Here is a 16,234-nt window from a genome sequence, read left to right on the forward strand (position 1 = left end):
TGCGAAAAGCTAAAAAATGAGTAAATTTAATATTTTCCCGCCGGGTTACTGTCGCACTCGTTTCAACTGTGTTTGTTTACGTTTTTTTTTGTTTACGCTTTCAGATATTTGTTTACAAACATCGCATACACTTCGACTCAACCTTTTTTTTCTCTGACAAGGATAATATGTCAACTGATAAAATATTGATGACTTTACGGTAAATAAATTATTAGTTGACAAGTTTTCGATATCATACACAGAACGTAAGATAATTCTGTTGAAAGTAACCGGTTTGAGCGGATTTCTATAAGAGGAAATACGGTATTTCGCCACTTACATATACCCACGAAATAATAGCGGTGAACCAGAAATGTGATAGAATTGACTTGATGTTTAGAAGAACCCCAATCCCAATTGTATAAGTTAGTACCAAGACAAACAAGACGGCATTCAGAATACATATTGTCATGGTTGATTCGATAACTTGATGCTTGTGAAAACGTTCATTGACACTGAACCGATTCCTGAAACATTGAAAAATCGATGAAAATCAGTTTAAGTCAAACTTACGCATATTGGAATCTCTTGTTATGTCTCACGATTAAACATAAAAGGAGCATGTTCATTAATATTAGTATTGTACACACTACAAAAAACCTTGTGGCCCTGGTGACGCTCTTTTTTGGAACCATATAACAGGCATATGCAGAACCATTCAAAGTGTCATCCCAAGTCAACATCAAACCAGTTTGGGAACTGAGTACGAATACGCATATGAATATAGCTATTGAAATTTTGAGGAGGATGGATTTGTTGCAGCTCTTGAGGAAGGTGGCACAAGCTCTTTCCAACATTAGTCCAGTTTTTCCGTAAATCATCGCGCTTGTTGAAATAATGAAAACGTTGAAATGCAGGAAGCAACTCTCTTCCGTTTTCAATAGCTCACAGGGTTCATCTAGTTTGAAGAAGGCTTTGTAGAACAGTTGAATCACCTCATAGAGGTAGGCGGTTTGATATAAAACCGCATTGAATAAAATTTGATAAAGAAGAAGTTTGGTGGACATCTCGAAAATGGAGCGTTTTGCAATCGCATATATAGCTAATACAGTAGAGACATACGTCGAGACCACAGCAGAGGATCCAACGATCAGAGAAAATATGAAATTGTAGCTGGTGAATCGCTCAATATCAATTCGAGAACCACATGTTAAGTTAGACATTTTTCTGAAAATTAGAAAATAGGAATTCTGGCATTTTTGTTGACTTCAAACGGAGAAAATTCTGATTGTCTGGAAAGCAAGCAGAAAAAAATGAAAAAAATGAAGAAATTCTTTTTGAGATCGGAAAATTAATGATACGTGTTAAGTTTTTCCAGAAGTTATTATTTGGGAACGAATGACGTTACTATGTATATAAGGGGACTCCGATCAAAATATTTGCATTATTAAAATTTTAGAGAGAATGTGTCGCAATCTGATTTTCAATTCTATCTGTTTTACGAAAAAAGAAAACCATGACTTGGGAAAAAGTTGAATCATTCCAACTAACCCTAATTGTCATGGTTTTCAGATTTTTATCTATGACTCTATCTCTTATCACGTGCTCAATTCTATCAGAAGATATTACAATAATAATGAAATAGATAACAACGGAAATTAATTCAAAAATAGTGGTTTTTTTCTTCTGGTGAACAAACAATACGTATGAGTTTCCCATGGCTTGGGAAAATCCTAGTGTAGTGACTAATTAACTTTTGGATACACAATGGTTTTTTTTTGGAAAAAAAAGGCTGCGTAAAATAGGGATATTGACTTTTTGGTTTTTTGTTGGGAACTGAATTTCAGAAATTGGAAAAAAAATGAAAGTATTGTTAGATTTGAAATTACAGTATGGGGATTTTTAGCTATCATATAGAAAAGCATTAGGAAGACTTCCCAGAAAATTTGCGCAAAAAAAACAAGAAGAAGAAAAAACAAATTCTTAATTGATTTTTTTTCTGAAAATTGTTCTGTGAGAGCTAATTAGCTTGTGTTCAAATTCAAAATAAGATTTTGAGAATCAGTCTTGTAGATTTATGTTCTGCAGTTCGTCAACAGAATGATCGGTGTAATTTGATAAGTTCGTTAAATAACTCCACCCTATTTGAACTTAGAGCTGGATTATCTCGTTTCCCATCTACTTCTTACTAAGGAAACTTTTCTGTGTGTGTGTATGTGTGTGTGTCCGTCTCGGACATTTACTTGAATAACTCCAAAGGGCATGAGCCTCCTATATGGTGTGTGGTATGTAGTCATGGATTGCCGAGCGCTTCATGTCTATGGTGTACTGGGCCTTCTAGCTAACAGGGAAGCTACAGTGTTGAGAATCGGAAATTTCAAAACTATGCTCAAACTCAATAAAACTTCACGAAATTTTTCAAAACGGTTTTTTGGCCTATCTATGTGTTGCCTGCATCAAATTGAGCACAAATCTTCAAAACTGGAAAATTTTGAAAATTTTGTTTTTTTTGTCTATCACTTGAATTTCGATCCTGTGGACTACTGAAAATGGGTCATAGTAGTTTTCTTTTGAATACAAGGTTCTCAAGTTATGCAGAAAATTCTAGAACATTCTAGAAAATTCCAGAAAATTCTACAATATTCTAGAAAATTCTAGAAAACTCCAAAAACATTCAAGAAAGATAACGAACATTTCCGTAAATTCTAGGAAGTTTCAGAAAATTCTCGAAAATCCCGGAACATTCCATAGAATTCTAGGAAATTCCAGAAACTTCCAGAAAGTTCTAGAACATTCTAGAAAATTCCAGTAAATTCTAAAAAAATCTAGAACATTCTAGAAAATTCCAGAAAGATCCAGAACATTCTAGGAAATTCCAGTAAATCCCAGAAAATTCCAGAACATTCTAGACAATTCCAGAAAATTCTTAAAAAATCTAAAACATTCTAGAAAATCCCAGAAAGTTCCAGAAAATACAAGAAAATTCCAGAACATTTTAGAAAGTGCCAGAAAATACAAGAAAATTCCAGAACATTCTAGAAAATTCCAGAAAATCCTAGAAAGTTCCACAACATTCCAGAAAATTCCAGTAAATTCCAGAAAGATCCAGAACATTCTAGAAAATTCCAGAAAATTCTAGGAAGTTCCAGAACATTCTAGAAAATTCTAGAAACTTCCAGAACATTTTAGAAAGTTCCAGAAAATTTTAGAAAATTCCAGAACATTCTAGAAAATTCCAGAAAATCCTAGGAAGTTCCAGAACATTCTCGAAAATTCCAGAAACTTCCAGAAAGATCCAGAAAATTCTAGAAAATTCCAGAAAATCCCAGAAAGTTCCAGAAATTTTTAGAAAGTTCCAGAAAATACAAGAAAACTCCAGAACATTCTAGAGCATTTTAGAAATTTTCAGGATATTCCGTTTTTTGAATGCTCAACGTAAACTCCTGTTGAGGTTGAAAAAAAGGCAAACAATTCGGAGGGTACAAAAAGGGGGTACAAGGGGGTACAAAGTAATTTAGGGGGTAAAAAATCAGCAATCCGGGGGTACAAAACACTGAAAAAGGCTCAGTTTTGTACCCCCAAACTGTGAGTTTTGTACCCCTTTGTACCCCCGAATTGTTGTACCATCCAAAGGTTTTGCCTGAAAAAAGGAGAAGCGTTCTCTATAAGTATACAGGTATTTTAATCACTTCAATATTTTTTCAAGGTGACCTGAAACCAAAGGTTTAGAATTAGGGCTGCGTGTGGGTTTTTTAAATATCTGAATTTCAGAAACCCTAACAATCAGTAATCAGAAAATCCAGAAACATTCTAGAAAAAACAAGAGATTCTACATGTGGCCATCTATTTGAGAAAGTACGGTATTCAAAAATTCCGATATCGGGAAAATATAACTTTTGAAAATAAAGAAACTCGGAAATTTCGGACACACGGAAAGTGGGAATTTCTGAAATTAGGAATTCAAATGTAAGATAAAGTAAACGAAACCCAGGAGGTTGAGCCCTTGGCAGGCGGCTCAAACCGACTGGTAAGAGTTATCAAAGATTTGTCAACCATTAAATTGTTAATTATATCATCGTCAACATTTTGTTAGTTGACAAAATTTTGATATCTCTTACAAAAATTGAGATAACTGAGATCAAGGATCAAGTCTAGTGGAGAGTTTACTTATTCCTGATGACTCCAGTGTAGACCTGTCTCTAAATCAATATGAACGAAAATTGGAAACAACATTTCTTTCTAGTTTGTTAGCCATTTTGAAAAGAATTCAGGAACAAAACGAGAAATAATTTTGAGCATGGGATCAATGATCCCGTCACGGAGCCTTTCTTAGAGGATAGGTTTTTTCAAAAATCAATTTTCGGTTTTTTTTTTAATTTTTTCGGTTTTTTCAAAAATCAATAACCCAATCAATAGGAAAAAAATAAAAAAATTTTATTCAAAAGTTTAGTTGTTTGTCTATCAACTGTTTTTTGAACTTTAGCAACCGAACATAAACTGACAAAGTTATGATTTTTTGAAAATTTAGCCATGTTTTGGTACTTTTTGGGCAATAACTCACCAAAAAAAATTTTTATCAATTATTTGTTTCGGATTCTTAAATAACTTTTTACGCTCTTTTTAACCATATACGTCTCAATTTTTTTCGAGGGCAACACTTGGGAGTCTTTCCATGTAAGCTCAGTATCACCTGATTCCTGAAAACCCTTATACATATTCTAATTTTGAAATTCATTTAGAGTCCACATGACATTTAATAACTTCATTTACCTGCTTCTCTCGTCCTCACTTAGCTCTCTTTCCCACCTGCCCACATATTCTAATCCTTATGCCTCGTTGTTTTTTTTCATGATCGTTCACACCTCATTTTTATTTGATTTCCCGATGTTGGCACCTCGTGTATGGAGCCCCCTAATTTAGTGACTATTTTTCTGAAATTTACCTAAATATATCCTGTTCCATCTAAAAAATGCAAGATCATTGTTTGATTGAAGATCTGTGTTATGTTTTTAACAGTATTTTTATTGGAAGCTGAATTTTATTTTTATGAAAATCTTCTCGATGCTTCAGTTAAATTGAGTTTCAGATATTTGATTAAACATTTAAAAAATGAATTGTTTTCAGATCAAAACCGACATACCAATCGGATCTGCAGCCCGTCTGGTCAAACAATACTACGGACAAGGGTGCACAAAATATTAAATATTTTGTTTTTCGAATCTGAATGAAAAGATTCCTTGTTTGACAATAAGTGTTGTTGTCAAATGTACTTTTGTAAAATAATACTTAATGAGACTAGCCAACGTTTTATAAGTTTTCTAAATAGTGAATTATCTGTTGAATGGAAGACTAAATGTCATTGAAAATGGTCTAGTTACGTTTTAGGAAACGAGTCTGTCAAAAACTTCTAATGCCACACACTACTGTTTCTAATGGCACACACTACTGCTTGCTTATAAGACTTTATTAATGAAATAAGACATCAATCACTTAGGAACGCAGAGTCCATCATCGTTCTTTCCGTTTGGCCCACATTGCGATCCAGGGATTTTTCCCGAGTGTTGGTCGACTGGTGGGTAGAATCCGAGCTTGGTACTAGATATTGAATTGGTTTGAAGAGTTCAAAACATTTGCAAACTCACTGAGGTCCGAAAAGACAAACACGTTTGTAAACAATGTCTCCCATTATGCCGAAATTGCGCTTGCAGTGGGGAAGAGGAAAACCACAAGCCATCTTGGTTTGGATATGTTGACGTACTCGAAGAATCGAGCTGTCGTCTTTTCCCACTCCTTTACCGTATTCGTTAGTTCAGCAGGATTTGTCTTTTCAGTCTCTATCATCCAATTGAGCGTATCAGCGTCGACAATTTTGGACTCATTGCGTGGACTTCCATCTGTCAAGAAATAACGGTAATTTTTCCTCACAGCCTTATCATTGCAGTCGAATTTGTTGGCAAGCACCTCCAACTTCTTGTCCCAAGTCTGAAATATGCTAAATTAAAACAATCATGATCTTAACTATCTGAAAACGCTCTCTGAAGATCTTGAAACTCACCAACTTCCACATGTCAGGAATCGCATTGGTTTTGGCGAAATCGCGACGAAGCATGTTATAGAAATCAAGCTCACTCCATTGGACGGCGTTGACAGCAACGGCAAAAGCCGAGAAAAGAAGTAGGATCTTCATTCTCGAACGATCTGGTATTTTGGGCTGCTGTGCTCTGCTTTTATATGGTTGTCGGCACAATTTTTGTCAAAGATGGGAACTAGAAGACTTTTCTCAGAAAGGGGAGGTTGAGAATTTGATAACTCTTGAGAAATGAAAATTGAGTTTTTTTGTACTTTGATCATGGGAACCATAGTTTTTTGATTTTAAAAAATTTGAAAAAAGGGAATTTTTAGATCATGAAAGATTAATCTGTTTCTCAGTCACAAAAAAAATTAATTGTTCCTCTCTTCATTCTGGTTTTTAGAGAAGTGTTAATCAACTGATCTTATTGGAAAAACTTTTTAAACAAAAACTTTTTGGCACAAATTACATGATAACTAAATACATATAGATTTCAAACTAAATTAAAGGTGGTGTACGGTGAAATTTTTTATTGCATCAAAAAAATTCTTGTCTTCTACAGAAACTGGATTTATTTGCTTCAAATAAAATGATACCAAATCAATAACATTGTTCGCTGTGCTGAAATATTTTTTCATTTTGACGAAAACCGCATTGCGATATGGACATTTTGTGAAAAAAAGAAAATTTCATAGAATAACAAAACCAGTGGACAAGGGAATAAGTGAGGGACTCAAAAAAATTTTTAAGAAAACATAAAATAAAAAAAAAACAACAACTGGTCTAGAAAGTTAAGAAATTTCGATTAAGTAAAGGATTATTATTTGAACTGGTGGAGAGAGAGAGAGAGAGGGGTTGATGAATGAAAATTATCGCTATAAGAAAGTTACTCATTTCGGGTACTGCAATTTTTGCAAAAATCGTTTAAAAATTTAATCCAGACATATTCATGTCGTCGAATTCCGTTGTACAATATCTTCAATCATGAACTTCAATTGTGTGAGCGTTTGAATGATGCATGGCTCTCCTCTGAAAAATGAAGTGATTGAAAATTAACATAAGAATTTTATCACTTACTGGATAACTCCAGTTTTCTCAAGATAAACTTCAATTTTATCTAACATCTCATCCTCGTCATCCTCGTTAAGTTGATAGTTCACCGATAAGTGTGGCGTATAATTTGAGGTAGCACCAGACAGCATAAATGCGGCAGCAGTTAAAATGTGAGGTGATCTGAAGGTTATGATGAATGGGAATGACTGAAGAATGTTGAGTACTTACGTGTCCAAACTGCCCGAATGGCCATTTTGACGAAGGATTTCACTAATTTCATGAAGAAGCAATCCTTTCCAACTCATGTGATCAATTTCTTCCTGTTTTTCCTAAATATGCCCATGTTTTGGTTTTCTTTTTTCGCGAAGCAATAGTTTAGATATTTTTCATTGAAACGTAATGTGACTAAATGACAGGCCGAGTTTAAAATTAAAATTATGCAATCATTTTTTCTGAATTCACCATAAACACTCGAATAAAATTTCCTCCAAATCGTCATATCTTACTTCTGGGAAAAAAACAATTTCGGTCAAGAAATACTTAAAATCTCAAAAATGTATTGCATGTTCAAAGACTTCTAAAGTATAAGGAAGATAGTTTGAAATATAGCTTTTTAAGGAGAAAAGAGAACATTTTTCCTGTAATTGAGGATTTCAGTATGTTTTCATTAATTTTTTTCTCAAAATAATGCTTTTTTTGAATTTAAAAGAGTTATGAAAGATTTCCTCTAACATGTTGAGCAGCCGACGGTGCTAAACTATAATTTGAGAGAAGTGATAAAGCAAAATAAACTTATACTCACCGCAGCGCTTTTCCTTGGACGAGATGAGCGTCCAGCTCTCTTATCTGCTGCGCCTTTTCTTGATTTTGGAGTAACTCTGGTCTTTTTTGAAGTCTGTGGTGGTTCGGATGTTGAAGCAGTTGAGATAGCAATTTTCTGAATATGTTTTTGAAGTGATTATTGATATATCTGGTCAAAACACTAAACAGAAACTTTGAAAGACGTCGAATTCTACCTACCACAAAAGTACCTTGTACAAAACCGTCGCCTTTTTTTCGACAGCCTAGCTTTCGTCGACATTTATGAAATTACAAAAAATCGAAACTATAAAAGTGTTTTTTATCGACAAATGTTATTGTCCATTATTTTAATATTGTATGTGTCAATTTTGAAAAGAGGCCTCCATTTCGGTCGGGCGAAAATCGCCAACCGCCGACTGACCACCAATCCCGCCAACCATTTTCGCACATTTGAGCAACAAATTACGATATTTCCGTGCGGTAGTATTTCATTTTACGTCAATGGAGGTATTTAATAACCGTTGTCGTAAAATACAATGCTGCTTATGCAAACACGTTGACCCGCAAATGCACAAAAACAGTCAGCACGCCGACCGATCGGTCAGCTCGGTTAGCTGTCGGTCGACAGGGTCGGTCGGTCGTTCGGTCCGCTAAATTTCCCGATAGAATGGAAGCCTTATTTTGAAAATCTACTTTCGGCTGATACAGTATCTGAACTTAGAGGTGACAATTTTCTTTCTGTTTTTTTTTTCGGGAAACTGTTATCCGTCATAAAAATAAGAAGGAAAGAAATTCCGACCGGAATTTTTCCGAAGCTTTTTTTCAAAATTATAATTTTTTCTATTACGGTATGCCAAGAAAAATTTGCTTGCGGGTCTCGGACAGAATTAATATTGATGTTTTTTGCCCTGTCGAATTCTTTCTGTCAATTTTCAAAAAATTTTGGCGTTTTTGTGATTTGGCGTTTTTTGTAAAATGGAATTTCCGCTTTAAAATTCGAATTTTGAAAAATTTCCAAACTTCCAAAATTCCGAAAATTTAAAAATTTCGAATTTTTGAAAATCGGGGAATTCCGAATTTCCGAATTCCGAGATTTTAAAAACCGGAATTTTCGACATTTCGAAAAATTCCGAAAAGGCCATTCAACATCCCTGATGCACGTTGTACGGTTTCTCTAATTTTTAGGCTCGAGAGTTTTTTCTCATTTATAAATTTACAAAAAATTACCTCATCAAGAATACATTTTTTCGGTTTTCGAGCATTCTTCCTTGTTCCATTCAAAACGTTTCGAGCTTTCGTTGAGTCATTTTTCGTCGCCTTTTTTCTCGTTGACTGCTTTCTCGATGGCTGCTTTTCCTTGGCTGTTTGCGCGATTTCAGAAGACATCTGAAAATGGAGAAAATTTTATAGACATGTATAAAAAAAGAGGAGAAAGTGAGGATAAGACATACATGAGGGATTTTTGTAAAATTTGGGTTTTTAGGTCGCGAAAATCATGTGTGGGATAAAATTACCGAAAGATAACACAAACGATTTCACAGTTGTTTGCACTTTTCTAAAAACGTTTTTTTCAAGAAAGAGCCGTTGATTCGAAATGGAGGCCTAAAAAAGAATAATGGCAATAGTACAAAAAACAGTTACAAAAACCCATAAAAATTTGAAACAAACACGAGCGAAAATAATGTATGCATCTATATAGGAACAGAGTATGAGAGACGCTGAGAAAAAAGAACGGTTTTCTCATCATATGTCATGTGAATCATAAGAAAAATGAGACTTTTAATTCCTTTTTTTATCTTTCTCTGAATTTGAATGGAGCCAAAAAAAACTGGAAAATTATAAAATGGAAATGTCAATAAATAGGGAATTTGAATAGGGAATCAAAGTCTCTGTTGGACTAAATACAAAAAATGATGCAATTCAATTGGGCTTCAAGTTTCAGATCAACTTAGGTAACAGTTCTCCTAAAATCTGATAACAGGAGATGTTGAATTCAAAATTTGCTCACCTAAAAATATATTAATAAAAAACAATGTTGAAGTTTCTAGGTACCGTACTACCAACTACGCCGCTATATAGAAATCAGAATTTTTAATAGGTAAATGAGGGAAAAAGAAACACACGTGAGCTGTTAGAAGAGAAAGAATGTCAACCAATTTTGAGTAAAGGCGTAGTTAACATTATGCTCTAAAAATAGAAAAGTAACTACACTGTTTTCTTTTTCCGACAGATTAGAATAGTGTCACTGATGTTGCAAATGCTCGACATTGTTATTACCGCATTTACTGTTTATATTATTGTCCTTTCCCCAAAGTAACGCCTGCTTGACGGATGTCTGGCGGGTGCCGCTCGCCGGTTATTCACAGCCGCTCAAAGGAACAAAAACGTGGGAAGCGGCAGATGGATATCGTAAAAGTATCGATGACAAGCAGATCATGGTTCATAATTAACTCCGACCACAAGAAGATGCAGTGATTTGGTTAATATGACTTTCTGGAAACATTGTACTGTTTCGGATGAAAAATTTTGAATTTTCGGGGGAACTGATCTGAAAACGGAGTGTTATAACGATTCCCCAAATCTTAATTGCGCATTTTTGGTTTTAAAAATGATTTTTTTCGTGAAAACTCTTGACATTATTAAAAGTTCTGAATTGAAGTATTATTTATTAGAAAATAAACACAAAAAAAGTGAAACCGGTATGATTGATGATCGGGATTCTACAATGATAAGACGACAATGATCAGAATTCGAAAAAACCGATGATAAGGATTTTGAAAAATTAATAAAAAAATTGAAGTTGAAAAGAAATCAGATTATTGGACATTCTTATGAACTCTTTGAAAAAAAAACATTTTCGAAAACTTAGTTCTGAACATCCAGCATTTCAATTTCGTCTGTATTCTCCCTCTGACTGCTAGCATTAAACTCGGCTTGAAGTTGCTCTACAGTAGTTCCTTTGGTCTCCGGAAGATAGCGATGAAGAATGACAACCACGATAATCTGGAAATAAATGATTTTTGGGAGAAGAAAACTGCGAAAAAAGTACCATTGGGGGCAAGAAAAACAATCCAAATGCGATCGCCTCTGAAGTCATCTTTTGGAATCGAGTGTAGAAAACCAGAGTGAGAAAGCGACTGAAATAATTGCCTATTTTTCATTTTTTGACTGTCAAGAAACTTACGACATGGCCATAGTAACACTGGTATAAATAGAAGCAGCAGATCTTGTTTGCTGTGGAACCAGCTCTCCAGCGATAAACATTGACAGTGGTCCAGGTCCCATTGAAAAGAAAAAGTTGAAGAGGCAGATGGCTCCGATCAACATGCAATTGAAGACGGTGTGCTGAAAAACAGCTAGTTTTAAAAATGATTAATGGAAGAATAACAGGCTTACTGGAAAATTGGAGCATAGAAACAGAAGTCCGACAATTCCGATGTTGATAACGATCAAAGCAATGAAAGTCACCAAAATCAGCTTCTTTCTACCGTACTTGTCCACAATGAAAAAAGCGGTAACAATACCAGCGATGGCGAACAAGCAGAGGAACGAATTTGCGATTGAAGCATTATTCGTGTTCAATCCAGTCGATGTGAGAATTCTAACTGCATAAAAATTAATAATGGTGATTCCGGACTGCGCCATTGCGCCCATAATGAGCATTCCAATAAGTGTTCCGCGGGCAGAGAATTTGCATTTCCAGAGGGTGACGAGGTTGGGTTTTTTATTTTGAGAGCAATGATAAGAATCGATGATTCTCCTGGCTTCCAAACGAGCATCGTCTTCATCCATTTCTCTGAAAAACACCAAAGATTCGGTGACGTCTTCTTCAAGTTTCTTCTCGTCATCTGTCTTATGACTGGCAAGATACGTCGGCGTTTCTGGGATGTACAAAACTACGATCAGTACGATGACGTTGAGGAGGATTTGGAACCAGAATAATATTTCCCAGAGACACGTGCTCCCTAGCAAAAATGGCATGGCCAACACTGAGGTCACGACGAGAGCAACTTGCAGGAAGAGGCCATTGACCAACGAGGCGACGCCGCGGGTTTCAGCGGAACTGAAAATATGAATGGTAAAAATCAAATCATACAATTGAACTTTATCATAAATAAAGATTTTGAAATACGTACTTAGGTCTAATTTGGTTTTTTAGTCAAAAATGGGCAATTTTCCAAAAAAGTACTTATTGATTGCCCGATGAGTCTTAAACATTCATGGATTATAAAACAAATCTAGAGCTTTATTTTTGTAGTTGACAACTTTTTTGTACAATTAGCTACTGAAGAGATACGTCATGTATGTCATATTTAGAAAACCAATACTGAAATTGGTGAAAAAGTGAATACATTACATAAAATATCTTTTCGACAAGTAATAATACAAAAAAGTTGTCAACTACAAAAATGAAGTTCCATACGTGTTTCATAACCCATGCATTTTTCAGAAAAAACAGGTAAATGATAAGTACTTTTGTAGGCACTTAAATCGGCCATATCTAACTAAATTGATCACTAGGAAAATGGAATATTGGCAAGCAGTGTGAATGTCAATATGGTGAGAAGTAATTTCAAGACAAATGAAAATAAATACTACTTTTATGAACTTGACAAAAATATTACTTACCTGCATTCAATGGTAATGATTGCCGATAATCCCATCGAGATAGCAATACCAAATCCGCTAACAAAGCGAGAAGTTGTAAACATCGTATAGCTCACATACTGCAAGAAAAAATAGAATGAAATACAAAATGCAGAAATACCTCTTTTGCCAGAATAGTAATCGCACATGAAACGATATACGTGATCACACCAACCATGTAAGCCCTTCGCCGTCCCAAACTGAAATTTCAGACAAAATTCTAATTTCTCTATTTTGAAAAAACTTACTGTTCAGCGGCAGGTTGGATGACGAAGCCTCCAAGAATGGACCCGGCAAAAAAGATAGCCATGGCGGTGTCAAAGAGAAATGTGGCATATTCCTCGTAGGCCTCCTCTTGGTCTATGGTGGCTCTGACGAACTGAAAATAAAACAGGTGGGAGGGACATAAACAAGACGTTCCATAGAATTTGCAACAACTTTTCGCAACTGCAGTACCCAAATGATGGTAACGCCTTACGTATTCAACCACCGAATTTGCAGAATACCAGACAAGTGGCGCCAAACCAATGTCTATGAATAGCCCGGTTTCGCCTACTTCTCAAAGATAGTAGACTTTCTACAAATCTTTCGGATTTTCCCTTCTCCCCTATTTTTTGTACCTAATATGCCCCAGTCGACTGCCCAAATGATTATAGTATAGAAACCCTAATAGACTAATAAACCTTTGACAGATAAACTTTTTTTGTGACTGAAATTTCGTGATCAGGTTCACATATTTTTCTTTGAGCCATAAAACATACTTCCATCAGTGCCTCCCGAGCTGGGTTCACCCACATCATTTGAAAACCGAAGGAGAAGCTACTCCCAATGGCCAATAAAGATGCGACAAATTGCATATTTCGATTCGGCCATCTTCTTGAAGACGTTGCCAAGGATGAGGAAGAAGAAGAACTCATTCTTCAAAAACAAATATAAATATCATACAAAAGTAACTCGATTTATTCAAAAATTATGAGAATGAGAGAGAAGAATATTTTCATTGATTTTCTGTCCTCACTATTACCTGTATGTTGCACAATCGAAAACAAGTGGAAATGGGGATAGAAAGATGACATTTAGCACAGAAAATGGATTTTGGAAGTGGAAAAAAATACTTGTTTGAGTTTAATGTTAAGAAACTGTTCTTATTGAAAACAAAAAAAATCGATTATTTTGGGATTCAGAGAAATATCTGCGACAAAATTTTCAGAAAATAATGAAGACTGTTCTTTTGAAACACATAATTTTGTTAGACTGAAAAAAAAGGAAAATGCGTTCGAAAAACGACCTCTACAACTATCATAAAACCGTGAAAAAAATGTATTTATTAGTGTTTCAATACACCAACAATAGAAAATTTACTATCGAAACTTAAGTATCAGTTTAGAATTTAATCAGTTTAGAAAAAATCTGATTTGTTCCAGAAAAATATTATAAAAAAGGTCCAACTGGAGGGGAAGCCTCTCCGACTATGAAACAATCAGGGATACACGAGGGTGACTCATAGCTGTTTTTTTACGAAAAAATCGATTTTCAATAATTTTTGAAGGCCTGTTTTCAAAATAAGATCAGAAACATGACTCATCGGATTTTGTATTTTCCATGTTTTCGTGTTTTCGAAAACTGAAAAAAATGAGGAATTGATACAAAATTGAATAGAATTTGAAATGTTTCACTGTAAAAAAATAAAAGCAACTAACATCACCAGATTTTCGAAAAAGGAGCAGAATGTTTGAAAAATGTTAACTGTGTGTAAATTGTGGTTTTCTACTGGACAACATATACGAACAAACACAGTCTGATAGACATAAAACCTGGGAAAGCATTTACATTTTGGTTTTTTTGCTGTTCTTTGATTTAATTCAGAAATATTGTTCAGAATTGTAGAAAGAAACTCAATAAAGTTTTTTTTTTGGATTAAAATGATTTGCTCAATTTTTTTAGTTGAAAACCTTTTTTATTATTTTATTGCTTTATTCGTGTATTTTCGAGAAACCATTTTTTCTATTACACCAATTTTTAGGGCCAAACATGCTACTTTTAGATAGTTCCGACTTTTTTATCCTTCAAAAAAGAACGTAAAATTGTTACCAGGCTTGTTCGGAAAAACAAATTCGGAAAATCGTGTTCTCGAATTTTTTCTCGACTTTTTTTTTCGGAAAATCGAGTTCTCGAATTTTTTCTCGACTTTTTTTTCGGAAAATCGAGTTCTCGAATTTTTTCTCGACTTTTTTTTTCGGAAAATCGAGTTCTCGAATTTTTTCTCGACTTTTTTTTTCGGAAAATCGAGTTCTCGAATTTTTTCTCGACTTTTTTTTTCGGAAAATCGAGTTCTCGAATTTTTTCTCGACTTTTTTTTTCGGAAAATCGAGTTCTCGAATTTTTTCTCGACTTTTTTTTTCGGAAAATCGAGTTCTCGAATTTTTTCTCGACTTTTTTTTTCGGAAAATCGTGTTCTCGAATTTTTTCTCGACTTTTTTTTTCGGAAAATCGAGTTCTCGAATTTTTTCTCGACTTTTTTTTTCGGAAAATCGAGTTCTCGAATTTTTTCTCGACTTTTTTTTTCGGAAAATCGAGTTCTCGAATTTTTTCTCGACTTTTTTTTTCGGAAAATCGAGTTCTCGAATTTTTTCTCGACTTTTTTTTTCGGAAAATCGAGTTCTCGAATTTTTTCTCGACTTTTTTTTTCGGAAAATCGAGTTCTCGAATTTTCTCGAATTTCAATTAGTCAAACATTACCAGTTTATTTGACAAAAACAACAAAAACAACAAAAAGCACAAAAATGAAATGGAAAACAATAGATGAACAAGCACAAGTAACAAAAAGTAACAAAACTATTAATTATTTTTTGAATTTTGTTGATGAAATCCCATCAATTTTACATTCTGTTCAAAAAAAAGAAGTTTGGAAAAATTTTCTGCGTTCAGTAATTTCCTATTATCTGTGAGAATATTTTTCGCCGACGAGAATAACCTTTCTGCTTCGGCCGTTGTTGCAGGAGCAGAAAAAAAAACGAAAAAATTCACCTTAAATCGACCCCGTAAATCGACACCGATTGCGGGTCTCGCCGCGCTTGGGTTACTGTTGCACCCGTTTCAACTATACAAAGTAGAGATTTCCTCTTCACTTTGAACGCAGCATGATTATTTCGAGAAAAAATTTTCCGACGGAAAAAAATTTCCGAAAAAAAATTCGGAAAATTTTCCGAAAAAAAATCGGAAAATCAGAAAAATCGAGAACTCGATTTTCCGATTCCGACTAAGCCTGATTGTTACTTTAGTGATTACCATTTTTAGAAATAATGAAGGTCTTCCAATAGTTTCAAAAACAAACAAGATTGAAGGATATGCCTACTTTAATAAGTTTATAATGTTGCAATAACATGAAAATTAAAAAGGAGAATGAATTAAAAAATAAAGGATGTGAATGGAAAATTGGTGTAATCTGGCATTGCGTCTTATAAGAATGAAAAATAGAAGGTGTGTCTTATGAGAATAACACATTCGGATTTTCAAACGTTTTAGTTGATTTACATGCTTTAACAGCCTTAAAACTAAAGTATTTTTGTATCTTTTGAGTGAGAATAAGGAAGAGTAAAAACAGTGATGTTATACAAAATAAAGAACTCTTTTTTTTCAAAATGAAAAATCCATTTCTGATTGTAACTCTGTTCTGGATCGTCC

At 34.4% G+C, this 16,234-nt stretch overlaps 4 protein-coding genes across 4 annotated transcripts in view; all 4 read right to left on the minus strand.

The window, feature by feature from the left end:
• The window catches only part of CBG08892, a gene marked incomplete at both ends in the record, with an annotated part of 1,830 nt that extends 628 nt beyond the window's left edge, over positions 1–1,202 (minus strand). The window contains 2 exons of the mRNA XM_002648674.1: positions 320–506; positions 553–1,202. Of these exons, the coding sequence (XP_002648720.1) occupies positions 320–506; positions 553–1,202 (837 nt within the window). The remainder of the gene's footprint in view (positions 1–319; positions 507–552) is intronic.
• A 4,263-nt stretch (positions 1,203–5,465) lies between these two features.
• On the minus strand, positions 5,466–6,166 carry CBG08890 (the record flags this gene model as incomplete). The annotated part of the gene is made up of 3 exons (XM_002648673.1): positions 5,466–5,574; positions 5,738–5,961; positions 6,035–6,166. 3 exons carry the CDS (start codon positions 6,164–6,166, stop codon positions 5,466–5,468), a joined length of 465 nt encoding a protein of 154 aa, XP_002648719.1.
• Positions 6,167–6,996: 830 nt separating this feature from the next.
• Positions 6,997–9,289, minus strand: CBG26777 (the record flags this gene model as incomplete). The annotated part of the gene is made up of 5 exons (XM_045240780.1): positions 6,997–7,078; positions 7,127–7,282; positions 7,331–7,431; positions 7,905–8,039; positions 9,131–9,289. 5 exons carry the CDS (start codon positions 9,287–9,289, stop codon positions 6,997–6,999), a joined length of 633 nt encoding a protein of 210 aa, XP_045098833.1.
• A 1,479-nt stretch (positions 9,290–10,768) lies between these two features.
• Positions 10,769–13,467, minus strand: CBG08888 (the record flags this gene model as incomplete). Its single annotated transcript, XM_002648672.1, has 8 exons — positions 10,769–10,906; positions 10,953–11,040; positions 11,088–11,248; positions 11,300–11,966; positions 12,533–12,630; positions 12,672–12,750; positions 12,799–12,929; positions 13,312–13,467. The coding sequence occupies 8 exons, from the start codon at positions 13,465–13,467 to the stop codon at positions 10,769–10,771; spliced, it is 1,518 nt and encodes a 505-aa protein (XP_002648718.1).
• Positions 13,468–16,234: the final 2,767 nt, after the last annotated feature.

The sequence above is a fragment of the Caenorhabditis briggsae genome, assembly GCF_000004555.2.
Source record: "Caenorhabditis briggsae complete genome, chrX, whole genome shotgun sequence".
NCBI lineage: Eukaryota > Metazoa > Nematoda > Chromadorea > Rhabditida > Rhabditidae > Caenorhabditis > Caenorhabditis briggsae.